This window comes from Primulina huaijiensis, chromosome 10 (genome assembly GCF_012295235.1).
Source record: "Primulina huaijiensis isolate GDHJ02 chromosome 10, ASM1229523v2, whole genome shotgun sequence".
Classification (NCBI taxonomy): domain Eukaryota; kingdom Viridiplantae; phylum Streptophyta; class Magnoliopsida; order Lamiales; family Gesneriaceae; genus Primulina; species Primulina huaijiensis.
This window is the reverse complement of record NC_133315.1, coordinates 19,468,416-19,488,409: the sequence shown is the minus strand read 5'-3', so window position 1 is coordinate 19,488,409 and position 19,994 is coordinate 19,468,416. Positions and strand designations below refer to the sequence as shown.

At 35.8% G+C, this 19,994-nt stretch overlaps 3 protein-coding genes across 6 annotated transcripts; all 3 read left to right on the top strand.

The window, feature by feature from the left end:
• Window positions 1–272: 272 nt before the first annotated feature.
• LOC140985680 (uncharacterized) lies at window positions 273–4,592 on the top strand. 2 transcript variants are annotated; one of them, XM_073453562.1, is made up of 5 exons: window positions 273–684; window positions 1,009–1,914; window positions 3,310–3,389; window positions 3,640–3,904; window positions 4,072–4,592. In XM_073453562.1, exons 2-5 carry the CDS (start codon window positions 1,161–1,163, stop codon window positions 4,344–4,346), a joined length of 1,374 nt encoding a protein of 457 aa, XP_073309663.1. In that variant the 5' UTR covers window positions 273–684; window positions 1,009–1,160; the 3' UTR covers window positions 4,347–4,592. The 2 variants fall into 2 exon arrangements, with proteins under 2 accessions (XP_073309663.1, XP_073309662.1); XM_073453561.1 differs by having other exon boundaries at window positions 274–699.
• A 999-nt stretch (window positions 4,593–5,591) lies between these two features.
• On the top strand, window positions 5,592–8,856 carry LOC140986212 (heat shock 70 kDa protein, mitochondrial-like). The gene is made up of 6 exons (XM_073454284.1): window positions 5,592–5,790; window positions 6,327–6,394; window positions 6,482–6,560; window positions 6,654–7,220; window positions 7,286–7,906; window positions 8,002–8,856. Exons 1-6 carry the CDS (start codon window positions 5,716–5,718, stop codon window positions 8,626–8,628), a joined length of 2,037 nt encoding a protein of 678 aa, XP_073310385.1. The 5' UTR covers window positions 5,592–5,715; the 3' UTR covers window positions 8,629–8,856.
• Window positions 8,857–11,287: 2,431 nt separating this feature from the next.
• Window positions 11,288–19,872, top strand: LOC140985518 (fatty acid amide hydrolase-like). 3 transcript variants are annotated; one of them, XM_073453348.1, is made up of 21 exons: window positions 11,288–11,476; window positions 11,575–11,678; window positions 11,765–11,874; window positions 12,019–12,079; window positions 12,423–12,613; window positions 12,688–12,817; window positions 12,957–13,034; window positions 13,109–13,256; window positions 13,651–13,763; window positions 13,837–13,912; window positions 14,610–14,681; window positions 15,296–15,347; window positions 15,623–15,703; window positions 15,791–15,874; window positions 16,052–16,155; window positions 16,283–16,375; window positions 16,627–16,695; window positions 17,503–17,567; window positions 18,217–18,278; window positions 18,923–19,018; window positions 19,140–19,274. In XM_073453348.1, exons 2-21 carry the CDS (start codon window positions 11,600–11,602, stop codon window positions 19,257–19,259), a joined length of 1,884 nt encoding a protein of 627 aa, XP_073309449.1. In that variant the 5' UTR covers window positions 11,288–11,476; window positions 11,575–11,599; the 3' UTR covers window positions 19,260–19,274. The 3 variants fall into 3 exon arrangements, 2 of the variants coding, with proteins under 2 accessions (XP_073309449.1, XP_073309450.1); XM_073453349.1 differs by lacking the exon at window positions 19,140–19,274 and adding an exon at window positions 19,557–19,872 and having other exon boundaries at window positions 11,290–11,476; XR_012176786.1 differs by lacking the exon at window positions 19,140–19,274 and having other exon boundaries at window positions 11,290–11,476; window positions 17,503–17,614; window positions 18,923–19,024.
• The last annotated feature ends 122 nt before the right edge of the window (window positions 19,873–19,994 follow it).

Below are 19,994 nucleotides of genomic sequence, written 5' to 3'. Positions count from 1 at the left end.
ATCAACTAAAATGAATAAATACTAAAAAGATTTATATATTATAATAAAGAAATTTAAACATGTTTTAAAAAAGTTACAAATTATTTTAAATAATTTTAGAAATGATTACTGATATCTTTTCTTTTGAGATAATATCTGGAAGTTGAAACAAGAGAGAAAATACTTCATCACTTTCCTAACAGATGGATGAAAACATGCGTGTCAGTAAAATTGGATTTAGTTTTATATTGAAAATGATAATTTTTTTTATTATAATTTTGACAGAATCAAAACCAGAGATTATCATGATATTAAAATCCCAACGTCAGATTTTCTCCTCTAATACCGGCTCATGGAGAAGTTTCGAGGAAACCACCTTTACGTGATCAATATATTATTTTAAGTTCTTGTTTTGCCAATTCCTGCTCTCTTTGGACCTCTTCTTGTTTTCCGCTTTCTGCAAGATTGAATGATTCCAATCTTTTTAATTATTCTTATAATCAACAATGTGTAAAAGATGCAATTCTTGATTTCATTTCATATTAGTTATTCGTCATTTCCATGTATATTTATCTGTGTAGTGGATGAGCGCCGGGAAAGATTGTTACTTTTTCTGTTTTGGGTTCAAAAGCATATTGTCTCAGTGGGTTGTGCTTGATTTCACCTGGGTTTTCTTGGATTCAAGCTGCCTCTGAGTTTGGAAAGGTTTGCATGAAAAAGGTAAATTATTTGCGTTAATGCTCGTATGCTCATACCTTTTTTTCTCGCTTGTTATTTCGTGAAAAAAATGCGATCGGTGATGGATAGATTTGATTGTTTCCGCGATTTTGAGTCATTGGTGGGAATGGTTGTTATTTTGTATTTACATGCTTCAAGAGAGCATCAGTGATAACTATTATATTTATATTTGAATCACCATGTTTGAATAATGTAGTGGATGTGAGGAAACATACTGATTTGGTGATTATTTGGAGATGCACACTTGAAGATTTGGTGATCTAAACAACTGGATTTTACGCATTGTTTCAGGATAAGAAGCTGGCGAAAGGGTGCTTTGGTGATTATACCCTGTTATCATCCAACTTCGTACGGGTATCGAGGTTGAACAAGAACTGTACAATATTATATCTTATTTGCCGGGAATTGTGGGCTTGTTTGACGAGTGATTTCTTAGAATATTTATGGCACTTCATCGGGTACACTGTGAGGGCGAGGGCGAGGATCTGGATACAGAACCGTTGACTACCACCAATTTTCGAGGTATTCATTTTCATGGCTCGCGTTATCCTGGTGCAGTGAGGCCGAAGGCCTATATATTTGATGGAGATGGCAATTATTATAACAAGGAATGGGATCTTGTGGAGGGCAGAGGCAAAGAGTTCTGTTGGTATCATGTGGAACTTCCGAAAGGGAGGAATCAAAAACTATCACAATCTGCGCAATATCTCATTGACTTGCTCTGTCCGCCCCTCAAACTTCAAGATATCCTATCACTTGTTAGCAATGGACCCTTCTGTGGACATGTAGATGGTGCTCTAGTATTCAGAGTTAATTCACCTGGCCCTGCTTCTAGTAGATTTACATTCAGAATTGCTGCAAGAGTCACGGAGAATTCAGTTATTACGATTTCATTAGGTCGTGTCCCAAGATTGGGTTTCTCCCCAGCTAACAAATCACTGCTATCGGAGATTCCAATATTGGAGGGTTCGAATAATGGTGGTAGTGAAGCCAAGGATAGTGGTAGAATGGTGATTAAGGAGCATGTCCTTGATTTTCTATTGACGATGAATCATTCGGAGGGGGCTGATAATCCTGTGCCGAAATATATTTCCAATCTCGTCGTTCACATAATTGACACACATGTAGATCACCTTCAGGATGTTGTGATCAAGCTTGAGCTTGAGTTGGATTCGGTGGAGCTAGAGATGGACAGAGGTTTGCTGTTTCCAATTTCTTTATGTTGTCCCCGTAATGTAACTTTTCCTCCCGAGCACTGTAATTACAGACTGCTAGGGTGGATTGTATCCTATTTTCATTTTTCATGTTACAATTTTCTATAATTTTCTCTTTTCCTTATCTTTTTCATAAATTGAAGGTAATTTTCGGGTAGAACATAAAAAATTACTTGTGTTACAACCATTTATGCAAGTACTTTATACTGGTTTGAGTGTGAAGTTATTTGATCATTTCAGCTAAACCTCTTTCTTTTTTTAAAAATTTCCCTAGCCTGGATTTGCCAACTTTTTATCATATTTACATTGTAATGATATTTGTGATTCTCTGAAATGTTTACTGTTAATGGTGGTTTGATCTGAAGGAGAAAAATAACAAGCAGCAAAAGCATTAACATCTCGATGTGTTCTTATGCTTGTTCCTTCTTTTTTCTATTTGTTCTTTGCTAATTATGAACAGATTGATTTCCCGTGTTGCTTGAAATTTTAGGACAAATTCTGTGGACCCATATTTTCGTTGAATGACAGGTTAATATCTCAAGTTCTTCAAGTGGTTCCTGGGAATTATAGCTTAAAAGGGCTAGCTGGTCTATTAGGAAACATTGTCTGTCAAGAAATCTATATTACTCTTTAAGATTTTACATTCACGGCTGTTCATCTATTTTAGGAGTAGAGAGGTTGAATTATCCCATTGAATCAAGTCAACATGATAACATGATGAAAGTTCTGCATTTGTAAACTTAATTTTATCTATATTCTTTTGGAGTGCAGCATAGTGAAGATTGGGACATTCAGAAAGAACTTTCTCATCCTCGAGCATATTATCATAAAGCAAAAGAATATAAATATGTTAAGATTAGTAGCAAGTGTCAGTACTCACTTGTCAAATCTGTTTAGGATTTAACCTTAGATTTCAAGTTTCAAAAACAGCTGCGGTTATGGAAATGGTACGAATAATGATCGTCTCAATTAACAATCAAATTTAGCTCTTTTATACTTTAGAGTTTGTATTTCTTCATTTGGTAGATTGTATATCAGAAAATGACTTCCTCTCGAACAAACTTTTGAATTCTTGAAAATGTTTGGAATTTAGTAGGTTATCAAGACAGCTTATTGTTTTCTGCATGGAGTTGTAGATCAATAAATGTTGCACTAAATTATATCAGCATATCATACTTAAAACAGTCAGAAAGAGTTGGGTGCATTAGCTCTGCTCCAAAAGCCCCAAAAAAACGGAGTAAAAATGTAAATTAAACACTATGACAACTCGCTAGTTTCTTGCAGCGTTACTTGGCTGATTTGGTATATTGGCGGCATTGTTATTTTTTTTCTGCCTCGTGATGTTTGTTTTGAAGTCTGTTTCCTGATCTGGTTATAGGTGGCTCTGCTTTGAAGAAACAGATGTTAGATGACAGAAAATTCCCCAAAATGCACCTTGATTTGCAACGTCTCTTGCAGGTGCTTACGGGTTTAGATTCAGTGCCCCTGATCCCCTCGAAATTTTCCCTTTCTATTTGTTTTTTAAGTGAATTCACGTCAGAATAAATGTGACTTCTGATTTGGTTAGTATAGCTCAATGGCTGCTTCATTATGCAGGTTCCCGTTTTATGGTTGTCTAGAGAGGAATTTCCCTTCCATTTACCGGCTTAAAACAAAGGGTATTGGGACGATAGACTAATTTCAAAACTCCTTGTTTTCTATATTGCAGGTGATTGCACATGGTGAGCAAGTATTCCCTCGTGTTAAAGAAAAGTGTTCATCAAAAGACTGGTTCACCAGTGAAGATATCAATGCTTTGGAAGAATTGATTGCACGGATACGCAGACTAAAGGAGAACGTCGGGTTTATAGCCAACCGTGTCACAGCAATTCAAAACGGCCTAGACAGTTGGCAATCGGAGCAAATAAATAGAAAATTATATTATCTCTCGTTCCTCTCCATCATTTTTCTGCCATTATCAACTATCACCGGAGGTGAGATACCTCCCTTCTTACTTTTTCTTATTTAAACTTTGAATCTCTATTTTCCCCACATACATTGTAAAAATCAAGTCTTTATCTGTCTCACTGATATTTCCATTTCATAATCTCATTTAAAAACCTTTAACAAATTGACATAAAGTTCTTTCTTGTGACAACAGTTTTCGGGATGAATGTGGGAGGTGTTCCTTGGACTGGGCAAAGAGATCCACATCTAAAGGATGGTTTTCTCAACGTAATGTTTATATGTATTGCGACGGCTGGAATTGTTCTCCTATGCTTCCTTTTCCCGAGTCTTTACAGTCATGTCATGGCATGGCGAAGAAGAAGGCAAGTTTTGAGAAGAAGTCGGTCTGTCAACCATAAATCCTTCGTTAGGAGAACCATCACAAATGAAGAAAGAAACGATAGAAGTGGAGGCTACCTTCGGATTTAAGCTGTAAATATATTACTTGTGAGGGATGGATATGCTTCATTACCATTGATGGTTGATGTTCTGCTAACTTTCTCCGATCCTTTCGAAGTTCCAGCATTCTTTCTGAAAAGCTGGAGACTGGAGTGGGCTGTGTACATACATTTTTCTTCTCGTAAGCTGATGATAAATCGAGAGTTTTAACATAATTTTTACTTGATTGCAGTTGCTATATTTAACCCCATAAGCAAATTTTTTGATATAATTTTATATTTGGTGTCGCATCATGTTAAAATAAATCTTTTAGTCCGAGTACCCAGGATAAATGTCCCATTTGTAGGGAGAAAGATGGCCACCAAATGTGTAACGAGCTCGTGAGACGGTTTTACGGATCTTTATTCGTGAGATGAGTAAATCATACTTATATTTACAATAAAAAGTAATATTTTTTAATGAATGATCTAAATAGAATATATGTCTCATAAAATTGATATGTGAGATCGTCTCAAGCGAATTTTTGTGATGTGTAACATACCAATGAGAAATGCTTAGATTATGGTGGAGAGTACATTCTTATGTTTGTTTTTGCCGTCAGATTTTTATTTTATTTTATTTTTTAAAAAACCAAATTAATTTATTCTACGAGAAATTGGCCTTCAGTCCCCAGCCGTCGTTTTTTTTTTTTGTGTTCAGTCCTTGGGTACTTTTTTAGTATCACATTTCCACATGAAGTGTACCACAATTCCACATTTTCACATGAATTGTACCACAATTTTTATGACATAGTACCACAATTTTGTGGGTAGGAAGTGAACCCAAAGAAATGTTTTGATTGGGTATTTTTCATCAACTTCCTCTTTATTATGCAGGATTTCAAATTAAAAAGACTAGAGAATGTGTTGCTACTTTTTTCAAAAAATAAAAAGAAAATGTTACTTATTGGTCTCCTGAGATAGATCAATTTTTAATGATATTATTAATTTTATCTCACGAAAAAATGCACATATATATTTGATATAACATTTAAATATTTGTACAAAATTCAAAAATTTATTCGTTATCTAAACAAATTATAATTTTAACATTTAAATATTTGTACAAAATTCAAAAATTTATTCGTTATCTAAACAAATTATAATTTTTTTATTAAATTATATATANAAAAGAAATGTAAATAAAATACCTTGGGCCGTACTCCACTACTCCTCAACATGTGTAGAATCTTCTAGAAGTGTAACCATTTTTTTCATTAAACCTCACTTGTATATTTTTATTTGCTTTCTCTCGCCACCTCATTTTCTCGAACTGCCCTTTCCAAAAACCCTAAACCCTAGCACAGCTGATCCACAAAAGCGGAAGATTTTGCGAAAAGCTCTTTTGCTCCTCGCAGTCAATGGCCACCGCCGTCCTTCTCAGATCTCTTCGTCGCCGAGAATTTTCTTCAGCTCCGGTTTCTGCTTTCAGAACAGTATGTTTCTTTTTCTGATTTTGTTATTATTATTCGATGATTTATTGTTGATGCGTGTTTATTTAGGTAGTTTTTCCGATTATTAAGTATTACGATTTGTTTGATTTCGAGTCCTTGTGCTATGTGAACTTGTTGTATGTTCGGATAATTTCAATTCGGATGTGGACATCTTTGAAGCTGGGTAGATATTTTTCTTCTTCTTCTCATATCGGTCTCTGGCTAGTAGAAGCACCTTTATGTATTTTTCTGTTTATTTTAAGCTCGAAATCTCTTTTGAACCAACTTGTATTAGCTCCGTTGGTTGTTTCCTCAGCTGTTGCAGGGTTCTAATTTGTCTGGTGTACTTTTTATTTGTGGGTATTATATAATTTACCTAAGCATTTGAAAGCAACGTTATGAATTAGAACAACACTGGATCTGTAGTATTACATTTTACTTTGTTATTCTTAAAGAACTTTTTCTCCAGCATGCTTTCTTGTGATGTTTGCATTGAACAAGATTACATTTCTGCGTTTTGGCTTGTATTTTTCATTCAGTTGACTGGAAACGCCAACCCGTCATGGGCTGTGAATAACAAGTGGGCAGGCCTTGTTAGGCCATTCAGGTAACTTTTTGTCCTTTTTGTCTTCGGTTTCTATGTTGTTCTGGAATATGCAATTGAGCCTTTAGACTCACATTATTCATGCTACAGCACAAAGCCGGCTGGTAGTGATGTTATTGGCATTGATTTGGGAACCACAAATTCTTGTGTATCAGTCATGGAGGGCAAGGTAAAGTTTTTTTGTTGTTGGTATTTTGGCATAAAATTGATGTTCCAGGTGCTAGTAATTGTAATCTAAATGGTTTCCAATTTTCTTCTTCAGAATCCAAAGGTTATTGAGAATTCTGAGGGTGCTCGCACCACTCCATCTGTGGTAGCTTTTAATCAAAAAGGAGAACTTTTGGTCGGTACACCAGCAAAGCGACAGGCAGTCACGAATCCAACCAACACTGTGTTTGGAACGAAGCGTTTAATTGGCAGGCGCTTTGATGATCCCCAGACTCAAAAGGAAATGAAGATGGTTCCATACAAAATAATTAGAGCGCCCAATGGAGATGCCTGGGTTGAAGCCAATGGCCAACAGTATTCACCAAGTCAAATTGGAGCATTTGTATTGACTAAGATGAAGGAAACTGCAGAATCTTATCTAGGGAAGTCTGTAAATAAGGCTGTGATCACAGTTCCAGCTTATTTTAATGACGCTCAAAGGCAGGCCACTAAGGATGCTGGCAGGATTGCAGGCCTTGACGTGCAGAGGATAATTAATGAGCCTACTGCAGCCGCGCTTTCCTATGGCCTGAATAACAAAGAAGGTCTCGTTGCTGTTTTTGATCTTGGTGGTGGAACTTTCGATGTTTCTATTTTGGAGATATCAAATGGCGTCTTTGAGGTATGTCCAGCAAGTTTGATTTGAATTATCTCGTTATCTTTGCTGATAACATATTGACCATGCAGGTGAAAGCAACTAATGGTGACACATTTTTGGGAGGAGAGGATTTTGATAATACTTTGTTGGAGTTTTTGGTGAGTGAATTTAAGAGAACTGATGGAATTGATCTGTCAAAGGACAAGCTAGCTCTGCAGAGACTTCGAGAGGCTGCGGAAAAAGCAAAAATAGAGCTTTCCTCAACATCTCAAACTGAAATCAACTTGCCATTTATCACAGCTGATGCTTCTGGTGCTAAGCATCTGAATATTACACTTACTAGATCTAAGTTTGAGGCTCTGGTCAACCATTTGATTGAGAGGACCAGGTCCCCCTGCAAGAGTTGTGTGAAGGATGCTAATATATCAATCAAGGATGTTGATGAGGTTCTTCTTGTTGGAGGGATGACACGTGTCCCAAAGGTTCAGGAAGTGGTTTCCGAAATCTTTGGCAAGTCCCCAAGCAAAGGAGTGAATCCAGATGAGGCCGTTGCCATGGGAGCTGCTATTCAGGGTGGTATTCTCCGTGGTGATGTCAAGGAGTTGCTTCTCCTGGATGTCACTCCCCTTTCGCTTGGTATTGAAACACTTGGAGGCATCTTTACCAGATTGATCAGCAGGAATACCACTATTCCTACGAAGAAAAGCCAGGTTAGCATATGATATGTTGTGAGTCCTTGATTATGATGCTCGGCATATTGACCCTTCATTTTAGTTTGCCTGGCCCTAATTTGTACTGTTTTCAGGTATTTTCTACTGCCGCTGACAATCAAACCCAAGTGGGTATCAAAGTTTTGCAAGGTGAGCGTGAGATGGCTACAGACAATAAGCTTCTCGGTGAATTTGATCTGGTGGGTATCCCTCCTGCTCCCAGGGGTATGCCTCAAATTGAAGTTGCATTTGATATAGATGCCAATGGAATTGTTACGGTTTCGGCAAAGGACAAGACTACGGGCAAAGAGCAGCAGATTACCATTAGATCTTCGGGTGGTCTGTCAGAAGACGAGATTGACAAAATGGTTAAGGAGGCTGAGATGCATTCCCAGAAAGATCAGGAAAGGAAAGCTTTGATTGACCTCAGAAACAATGCTGACACCACCATTTATAGCATTGAGAAGAGCTTGAACGAGTACAAGGACAAGATTCCAAAAGAAGTTGTTTCAGAAATCGAGACCTCTGTTTCAGATTTGAGAAATGCAATGGCCACAGAAAACATAGATGACATCAAGGCTAAGCTTGATGCAGCAAACAAGGCTGTTTCCAAGATCGGGCAGCACATGTCCGGCAGTTCCGGTGGTGGTGACTCCTCCACGGGAGGTTCTCAGGGCAGCGATCAAGCACCCGAGGCAGATTATGAGGAGGCTAAGAAGTAAGAGAGACGGAATCCGAAAGTAGTAGATGAACGGCATAATTTTGATATTTTGTTTCGTCAGATCTGTATCTAAAGAACTCGATTTACTTGGTTGTATTGGAAGTTCCTGACGGAGAACCTTTTGCATGTGGAACTCGATAGCAGTAGATTTTGTTTTGTTTTTTTTTTTCCTTACGACAATAATATATGGTGGGATTAAATCCTTGTTTGTTGAAACTCTTATGGGTTATTTCGAAATTTCATATTGTGTTATCTAGAAATCTGATGCCATGCGGTGGACTGATTCTGGCAAGTTGCACGTGTTATTGGGTACGTTGTGCTGGTCATCGATGGATCTGATTAATTGTCACGGAGCAAATTTATGTTAGAATATCTGAATTCGTTCTCACAGATTATTTTACCGAATGGTTTGTTATTTGCTCTCGTGTTTTGTTGTACGAGGGAAGGGCGAGTTTTTAAATGATTCGGAAGCCATGAATCATTTAAAATTGTAAAAATGAAAAATATTAAAATTCCTATAAATATATTTTCTGTCCAAAAAATCTTAAATAATTCATTCCATCATTTTTACATTCCAAAAAATCCAAATATCTGTACCGTTTTACTTTCGATATGTTTGTATATAATGATCTATTTTTCCTGAGATGATCGGTCGAGATGATCGGTCAAAGTCTTATACAAAACAAAAATCGATAGATCTACTCTCCGTGTAGCATAGACTCACCCGTACTTTTAAGTATGTCATCTTACCTTGATATTCTCGAAATACAGTTTTCTGTCATCTTGGTTCGAGTGACTAGCTTTTTGTAGTATTTGACAAGTACAATCAACTGTTTCCATCCAATCGTTACTTTCTAAATTAGTTTGTGTTTTTCTCATTGTTGATTAACCAAAGCGTGATTGGTAAATGTACGTGGAATCACTCGAGGCTGTTTTCCAGTGTTTTGGAAAATAACTATTTCATGGGACCATTTATTCTGCCCAGTTCACTGGACCAGGATACAATTTATCTGAATCTTGGAAGACCAGAAGTAGGCAGAAACTTTGAGTTTTCACCTTATTACTCGTCTGTTTCTGGACAAATAAATTCTTGTATTCTTACTTCACGGGCTCCATTCAGGCGTTCATTTTACATGTTTATCTGTCCACTCTCGAATGACACTGCTTATTTTGTATTACCGGGAAACTAATATTACCTGTAATTGCGTGCTTGGTATGTATGACTTCCAAACCATAGAAGATCCACTTGAGAACCACGAAGTCAAGAGCTGAACAACACTGTGAGTGCTTCCGGCCAATCTTGAATTAACAGAAATTTCTTGATGAGTGGAGAATCAGTATGCCTGACTGTCCACGTCTAAAGGGCTGTCCTACCCAAATCTGCATCATTTAATAGTTGCAACTTCTGATTGTTTATTTGCTTATCATTTTTGGTTTAGCATTGCTCCATATTTTTGTTTGTTGCGTTTCTTTGCATGCCTATGTTTATTTGTCTCTGTCTTCTAGAGTGATATCTCATATTAACTTCTGCTGTTCCATAAGACCTTTTGCCTTCAAAATTCACAAACTATGTATAACAATTTGGTAAGAAATGTAGCCTGTAGCTTTTTGAAAACTCAGTCAAACTAAAAAAGTCAAACACGGGATTGGAGAGATAAAATGATGAACCTTTCTTTTCAGAATTGACTTCTAAATATAATCACATTGAAGGTATTATTGCGTGTATAATTAACTCTTTGAAAGTGAGGTATTATTACAAGAATATTGGTTGGGACAGTGTTGGAGTCTGTCCTGAGATTAAGTTTTCTGAGTTACAAATTCATTTTATGGCTTCACTTTGTGTCGACTTTTCAGAGCTCCACTTAGTGACTCGTTTTCCCTTTTCTGATGAACTTGCGGTTTGACCACTGCACGTTTAAATAAAAGCATGCTGATTGAATGCTCGATGTTTCAGGAACTTTGCGCCATCCATTGCAATTTTATGATATGTTGAAACTTGAAAGGGGATTGAAACACGCAGTTGCTTGTTTGGGGATCCATCCATGCACACGATCCAGTTTTTGCCTTAAAAAAATTTGTGACTATTCACTCTGTCATGCTATAATCGATAATAAATTTAGATGGCCGGTTCTTTAAATTGGCATTTTCGTTCCTACATTTCAACTTTTAGATCCAACGGTATCATTTCTTTTCTTTGTTCAATAATTAAAAATCAAGTAAGGTATTAAGTTTGAGATAAATTCTCGAGTTTGAGATTCATTGGCTGATGGAAAAAAGACCATGTTGAACTTGACATAATTATGTTGGATTATTTTTTGATGAAAATTTTGGCAGTTCTTATGTTAGTTTAAAAAATGAGATGGCGTAAAAACAGTCCAACCAAATGGAATTAAATTTTTAGTTAGTGTCCGAAATAATGTTAGAAAAAAATTTAAAATTAAAAGTTTTTTTTATAAAATCTAATATAAAACTGAATTTAACAAAAAAATAATTAATTATGTTAATACCAATGGCAAGTCTTTTCATTTAAAACTTTTAATATTATAAATTTTAAAACCCACCCGGCATAGTCTAGTGGAACTGAGACTGTAAAGTCCAAAACAGGACCAAAAGCCAAATTATTGAAGAAATATTTTATTGGCGTAGAAAACTATGCTGCGTTGGCAAATACTCATGGCCCACTTCTAACTTACGCTGCTCTCTCTGATCACCAACTTCTGTACCATTTCCATTTATTCATTCCTCCTTCCAATCCAACCTCTTCCACCTGCTCAACGCATTAAATTCATCTCCATTCTCCTCCCCCGGCGCTGTATATTATTCACCAAGCGGTCAAACAACGGAAGAAGGTTGATTTCTGAAGTTCTGTGAACTGCAAAATGGGTGTATTGGAATTCTGATTCGGTGAGTTGATCAATTTTTTTTGTTTCTTTCGTTGTTTTGGCAGATTGGACCAGAATTTTTCGAGGAAAATGGTGAAGAAGAAGGTGATGCTGCCGGCGGATGAAGTTGACTTGGCTACGGTGAAATATCAGTGTGAGGTGATTGAAGGTATGTTGGTGGTTGACTATACGGCTCTGATTGAATTGAATATTTGAATAATTCCTTGCTTTAGTGATTGCCGATTTTTGGTGCAGCGCCTCATTTGACTGGATTTTGGCTCAAGTTGTTTGTTCAAGTGGTTGAGACGTCCATAATTGGTCCATTGATTATATCTCATTTGAAGAAGGAGAATAAAATGGTTGAGGTCAGGGTGTTTTTTGTGTTTCCAATTTCATCGAAATTTGTATGTTATTACATTTTTAGTTTGAGACTGAACTTCTCTTTGATTTACAATGGATGTATCATGTATGTAGAGCTCAATATTTGAAATTGATCCTTGTGCAAACAGATGCTGAAGAATACTGTGATACCAGAGGCTCCAATGTTTAAACCTGAGTTTCCTCCTCAAGGTTTATTATCATTTTCTCTTTGATGCTCTCTGACTCCATTTTTATAGTTCCTTTTTATGTTAACGAAGTAACTGTAATTTCATTGGGAAATACTTTTTGGCGTGGAACTACGTAAGGAATTATATAATACGTCTGCTATATATTCTGTGACGCATAGGCAAGGGAAGTCGGTTGCACTAATTGATTTTATTGGATTATTTTGTACCTTCTCTTGGAATATTTAGGTTAGTTGGTCATATAATTTTCACACTGGAAGCATGGAGCTTTATCATTAAAATAATTATCTACCTTAGCCAACAATATTGCAAATGGCTAAAGATTTTAGGGTTGGACTTGGATTCAGAACCAGAAACTGAAGTTATTCCTCTGGAAGAAGATGGAACACCTGAAGAGAGAGTTGAATTGGCCTTAAAGTGTCTTCCAGAATATGATCCGGCTAAGAGTTGGACGTCTGATTCTTCTGATCCTTTCCGCTATTGGAGTATTCGTGATTATGCATATGCATACAGATCTAAGCTCACAACCCCATCTATTGTAACTACATTTTTGGAATTGTCTTTCCTCTTTCTAATTATCATCAATTTGTCATTTTCAATTTTATGTTTCAGGTTGCAGAGCGCTTCATCTCAGCGATAGATGAGTTCAAAAATAAGAAGCCTCCCACTCCATTGTTGATTTCCTATGACCCTGGAAATATCAGAAAACAAGCAGCAGCTTCTACCAGAAGGTTTGAGGAAGGTAAAAATTAGCATGTCCCAGTTGTATCGGTTTTTATTCCTTTTTTGTATTGTTTTTTAACCGATGTAATAGCTCACTGGTCTAGCTCCATGGCACTGTGTTGGCTCAATATTAGTTCTTATCTGAATGGAATGTGCAGGGAATCCATTGTCGATCCTTGATGGTATATTTATGGCAATTAAGGATGATATCGATTGCTGCCCATATCCTTCTAATGGTACTTATTTAAATTACATTTTTTATCATCCTTTTAAGCCATGAGTCAATTGGCAAGTGCTCCGTGACAAGCAGGTGGAACAACCTTCTTTCATGAGATTCGTCCAGTTGAAGAGGATGCAGCCTCTGTTGCAAAATTACGTTGCTGCGGTGTGATTTTGGTTGGAAAGGCAAATATGCATGAACTGGGTCTAGGCACGACAGGAAACAATCCAAATTACGGGTATGTCATATATAGCTGCCTTTCACCGACGGAAATTCTATCTCTAGATGCCAAATTGTTGCAATGGCCTAATCAATGTATTTCTTGTGGCATATAGTGCAATAAACGATATACCTAGTTCAAATAGCAATTTGTGAAAAAAACATGCCTTTGATTATGAATCTTTGTAAAATGCTGTGATTATGAATCTTTTAAGTTTAATTCAATGCAAGTATTTGATTTATCTTGTTAAAATCTGGTTTATAAGCCTTTGCTATCTATTAAACTTCACAGATGGTGAGGTCACTGGCATTTTGTTAATTAAAGAATATTGAGTCTGTCCACCTGAAAATGAGACCACTTTTCGATTTTGATTTCTGTAACTTCTGAACAAAACGTTTATTTGTGCATGTAGGACCACAAGAAATCCACATGCTCCTGAAAGATATACGGGTGGATCATCCTCAGGACCTGCGGCAATTGTAGCCGCTGGATTATGTTCAGCTGCATTAGGAACAGATGGAGGAGGTTGTCCATTTATACCACATATAGTTTTTCAAAAATGACCATGATTCAATCTATTTCGATTTAAAATTTACAGGTTCTGTTCGAATTCCATCATCTTTATGTGGTGTTGTGGGACTGAAATCGACATATGGAAGGACCAGTATGATAGGGTATGATCAAGGACATCATATTTCATAGATTGTACTTATTCACTTTCATAATGAAGAATGACACTTCTGGTAATTTTGTCAGAATGCAAAAATGTCCTTTTCAATTTGTTTTTCAGATTTATATTGCATGTTAAGTTAAAAGTTCCAGAATTGACAGCTATATGCTGACACATCCTGGAAAATACTAATTGAATCTTTCTAAACCGAAATGATATATATTCCAACCCAGTAATAATTTCCAACATGAATATTAATTTCGATTTCTTTTTTGATCTAATTGCTCTAGAGTCATCAGTTTGCTAATCCGTGGAACCATGGAACAGTTCAAAACTGGTGATAATTAGTTTAACACGAGAATTTATTTATTTTACTGCATGGTTTTGAATTGCACAAACTAAATTTCCATTTCAGTATTTGTAGCAACTTCACTTTCTGAGATGCATTAGCTGAAGTTTTGCCGACATATTTGGCTCCTAAATATTTTGTAGTAACTATAGCCCTCTCATTTTATTGTACAAAACCTATAATGGAAAGCTGTTCTTGCACATGTTGTCTGGTGCGTCCTAGTCCCCTTTTCATGATTTCTTCATCAAATTGTCACATTGGATCTCAAAATATTTTTTAACAATAGATTTGATAGAAAATACCCTTTTTGATATTGGAACATTCACTTTCGAGTTTTCTAATAATTTGACAGATCTATATGTGATTCGGGGACAGTGGAGATTATTGGACCTCTCACAACTACTGTTGAGGATGCGATACTTGTGTAAGCAGTCGTACCTTGATATTCTTGAAATATAGGTTTCTACGATCTTGGTATGAGTGAATACTTTGTTGTGGCGATTCACAAATACAAACAGTCGGTTCCATCCAGTTTTTAATTAAATTGTGGTTTTGCTCTTGTTGATTAACTTAAGCGTTAATGGTAAATGTGCATATAATCTATTCTAAGCTAATAGTTGTTAATGTTTACTGTAAAGGTAATGAAAAAGTATCATCTAGGCAACTGCTACGTGCAAAAAAGAGTTGATCTTTCAGTCCTAGCGGGACGAGTTTTTTAAATCTATTCTCCTCCCATCCACTTATTGACCTCCTTGGTGTATGTCCTCTCTAGGAGTTCATCATGGATCTGGACTATCACCATTATATTATTTCTGCTGTTTTGGAAAATAAGTATTTTACTGGGCAGTTTTATTCTGCCTAATTCCTTGAATCGTGATACACTTAATCTGAGAGTTTCTCTATCCATAAATTCTTGTATTATTACCTCACTGTCTCCAATGAAGCACTAATTTTACATGCGCACTTGTTGAACAGTTGACCTTAATTTTGTTTTACTGGGAAACTGATACTTCCTAATATCTGTACGATCACTTTCAGGTATTCGGCAATTTTGGGATCCTCAGCTGCAGATAGAATTGCTTTGAAACCTGTAATTGCTTGAGAATTACTTTTGTTCCTTGATTTTCTCAATTCATTTCTGAGCATGTTACTGCAATATCTCATTTTCTAACATTGTAATGCTGACTGACATTCTTCAAACTTGCTATCTATTTTCAAATCTGTAATGTCCTTTTTTTTTGTTTGAGCGAATTAAATATGTAATGTTAAGATAGTTACAACAGGAACTTTTCCTTTTTTTGAAGTTGAAAATTAGAATTTTCTTTTTTTTGCTGATGAAATTAAATTACTTTTGTACTTTTGCAGTCAATCCCCCAGGTACCTATCTTATCTTCGCACAAAAGTTCAAACTTTCTGGGATCACTAAAGTTGGGAAAGTACACCGAGGTGAGGTGTTCACTAGCTTCTTGTACTAGAAACCTTTCGACCAGACCACTCAAATTTCATTTAACCAGTGTAATGCCCTCACTGCAGTGGTTTAATGATGTTTTCTCGACTGATATTACCGAGAAGTGTGAGGACGTGATAAATCGTTTAAATGAGACACATGGGTGCAAGGTGCACAGCTCTTCTATCATGATTGATCAGTTCCTTTTCTCTGGTTAATTATCAAATTTTAGAGATTTAATATTATCTTCATTATAAGAATACTGCATCATATCCGAACTTAGATATTTGTTGGTGGTGCCACATAAACTTTTCCTGCTTTGAGTGGGTTTTCTCTTTCTGCAAAAGACAGTGGAGATTGTAATTCCAGAGCTTCATGAGATGCGCAATGCCCATATTGTTTCAATTGGGTCCGAATCAGTGTGTGGGTTGAATCCTGATTTTGAAGATGGGTATGTTCCTTTTTCTGTTTACTATGTAGGTTCCGAACTTGAATTCACTTCAGAAAGTTCAATGTATGTGAGTGAAATATCTCGGTGATAGTAAACAGATATCTGAATTATAATTGCTTTTCTTTAGTAAACGAACGAAGTTTACAGATGACACGCGGACAAACCTAGCACTTTTTCGGTCCTTCACAGCATCGGACTATGTTGCAGCTCAATGTCTCAGGTCGGTCGTGATTGTCAATTTTATGGTTGTGGGTTACAATAATCCATTATCCCAGTGATAGGTCTGGGTCTGCTAAAGATGCATTTATCATATTTATATTTATTGAAATTGTTGAGACAGTTCTTTGACAGGCCTCCTTTTTGTTTGCTTTTATAATTCTAGTGGTGATTTTCTTTCTATCAAGCATGCTGTTACTTGACCAATATTTCCAATCCGTATTAAAATCTCTAGTTTTGTCTTGTTTATTGTAGGAGAAGGATAATGCTCTACCTTACAGATATATTTAAAAAGGTGGATGTCATTATCACTCCAACGACGGGGTATGATGAAATAAGGCTTCTTGATGTGGTTAATATATTTTTCCATGAATATGCATCGTTGCTAGACATATGCATGGGTTCATCCATACACCAATTTCTGGAACATTTGTTTACTAAAAACATTTGATACCACTTTTTGCATGTATGAACATTCATCATTTAATGGCTGCAACTTCTGATTTCCAAAAGCTTTTTATATGCATATCATTTTTGGTAATATTTGCTTGTTTGTTGTGTTTCTTTTGTCTGATTGTATTTATTTGTCTCATGCTCTAGACTGGTATTTGATATATGTCATAAAGTAACTTCTCCTGCTCCATAAAACCCTTCGCTATTACAATCCACAAATTATGTATGATACCATGGTAACGACGCGTGGTTTGTATCTTTTTGAGGACAGGTAGAGAAAAAATGGACTTTTCTTTTCAGAATTGACTTTAAAATATAACGACATGGAAAATAGCATGTATAATTACATTTATGAGACATTTTTAAAAGTGAGAAATTACAAAATAATGGTTGGGGACAGGGTTGGAGTCTTTCATGAGATTACTTTCTCTGACTAGCAACAAATTAACTGTAAAGCTTCAAGGAAATAAAATTTTCTTGTACACTTTATTCCAATATCCTAAACCCCAACATCATAAGGTGTGTTCTTTTACAACTAAATAGTTCTCATATCTATTTTGGCTTACACTACTTTTAACAGAAATTGTGTATCTTCTTGCGTAAATGTTCATGCTTTTGTAGAATAAGATTTTATCTCCTAAATTATTTAAAGTGGTTAATATGGTGCTTATTCTTTAGGATGACAGCACCTGTAATACCTCCAGCTGCACTTAAATCTGGAGAGACAGATTTGCAAGTTGCAGGTTAGTTTTGTTGCATCTCATAAACTTTACAGATTTGCAAGTTGCAGGTTAGTTTTGCTCCAAGAAAAATATCTCCTATCTGATGTTGCTCTTTTAGTTTCCTAAATGCCACAGAAATTTACTTTTCACTAGCAACTGTTTTCTCCAAGTTTCTAAACATAAAGACATTCTATGTCTCTCATTATGTCAATAGAGAATAAATATGGTATCAACCGAAAAATATTGATTCTGGTGCTATTTGGTTATGCATAGCCAACAAAATTTAATCCAAACTTGTTGGGGTTGGATCTCTCTTATCCATAATCTCTCAATCACTTGAATCGTGCCTAAATTAGTATCAGGTCCCATCTTTTTTAGTCTACTATCTTCCTCTTTGTCAGTGTGTCTCTGAAAAACATAAATGTTCAACTCTGGTTTTATTTCAGGCACAGTCATCAAAGTTTTCTCTAATATGTTCATTTCAAGTTCAGTTCGTTCCTGTATATTCATTCTTTTACCTACCTTGAACACATCATATAATCTCTTTAAGCATAATGACCGATGAGCTAATTTAACCTTCACTAATGATGCCTGTAGATCTCAACAAATGTATCTGATGACAATTATTGAAGTATAATTGTGTCCGCTAATGAATTCCTTCATCCATCAGGAAATCTAATGCGGTTTGTTACATTAGCAAATCTTCTTGGGCTTCCAGCAATATCTGTGCCTGTAAGTGCTATAATTGCTCTCTGCCATGACATTGTTGTAAAAAAAATTAAATATTCAAAAACAAGGAGGATTTTGAAATTATGGAGCGGAAAGGAATTTTAAATCATATTAAAGGACCAGCATTACTATAATTCCCTTCAATGGCAGGAAATATTCTCTGGAAGTTGCTGGAGGGATCATATGGAAGAATTTAAAAATATAAAGAGATGATTTTGAAATTGGGCTCTGAAGGATGGCGATAAAATAGAAAATTACCGTTTTAAAATTACACTTGCAACAGGTTTATATAAGACTTATCAATATGTTTTGTGTGAAGTGTATAAAAAGTTTTTCAGTTTGCTCTACTTTTTGGTGATGTCTTGGTATGCTCTAATTATGGAATGCTGATTAGGGAATTAAATCTCGATATTTTAGGTGCAAAGTTAAATTTTTAATGCAACCATTCATAAAATTTGAAGATTTTATGCAATTCTGCTTGCTCCATCCGCCCTACTTCATGATGTGCTAAAAGTGAAGAGTATAGCTGAATCCCTTTTAAGGACAAAGAAATAAAAAATGCTGGCTTAAATTCACCTCTCACTCTGTACCTTCTAACTACCGGCTTCTATTTTCCTCCTTTTGCTTCCAAAATTTTGACTATCCAGGTTGGGTACGATAAGCAAGGTCTTCCCATCGGCCTACAACTGATCGGCCGTCCATGGTGTGAAGCTTCTATTCTGCGTTTAGCTGCTGCTGTAGAGGTATTTTTTTCCTTTGATACTCACATTAAAAACTTCATCTTCACGCCGTCTGTAATTTTCCTTGAAAAAAACTGGCCACTTTGAAGGCAGTTTTCATTAGATAAAATGCAATCCTGTTTAGGATGATGAACAATGGGTGCAAGCAAGCCTAGGGTTGATCAAGTTCAAGTCAACCTCGAGCTATTCAAGCCATTATAGTTTAGCCAGAGTATATATAATTTACGCTCAAGTGCCTGTGTAGATAATTGAGCACAAGACACATTTTTTATGTTATTTTACTTTTTAAAATGCCATAGAAATACTCTTTTAACTCAATCATCTGATTCATAAATTTCTCTTTTTGATAATTTTGAAATACATGAGCAATACTTCGGTTTGTTTAGTTTCGAAAAGAGTGTAGTTTTCGAATCCGAATATAACTATTTGCTCGCTCACAATTTGATAGCCTCTATGAGGAACTCCTCATCCGACTACAACAAGAAAGCATTTCATTGCCCCCATAAATAAATTGATGCTTATAGAACTTTCCATGTTTCAGGAACTTTGTTCTACGACCAAGAAGAAACCATTGCAGTATTATGATATGTTGAAAGGGAATTGAAATCACACAATTTCTTGCTTGGGGATCCATCCATTCAGAAAGATCCAGTTTCTGCCCTAATAAAGTTTGTCGTTGATTATAGAAAAAAAATTAAATTTTGTTGTTAATGACTCTGCAATGATGCCCTCAATAAAAATATAGATGGTCGGTTCTTTAAATTTGCCTTTTTCATTCTGACCTCTCAGTTTATAGTTTTTTGCATGTTGCATGCAGGTGTATTTAATATTTGTGTAAGACACTTTTGATGCTGAATAATTGTGAACCATATTTTGGTTGGTTGGGCGGCTGTGAAATAACGATGTTTAATAATTATTATATGGAAAACTAGTATTAGCTACAAAAAATGCACACATTCAAAATTTTGATCAACAAAAG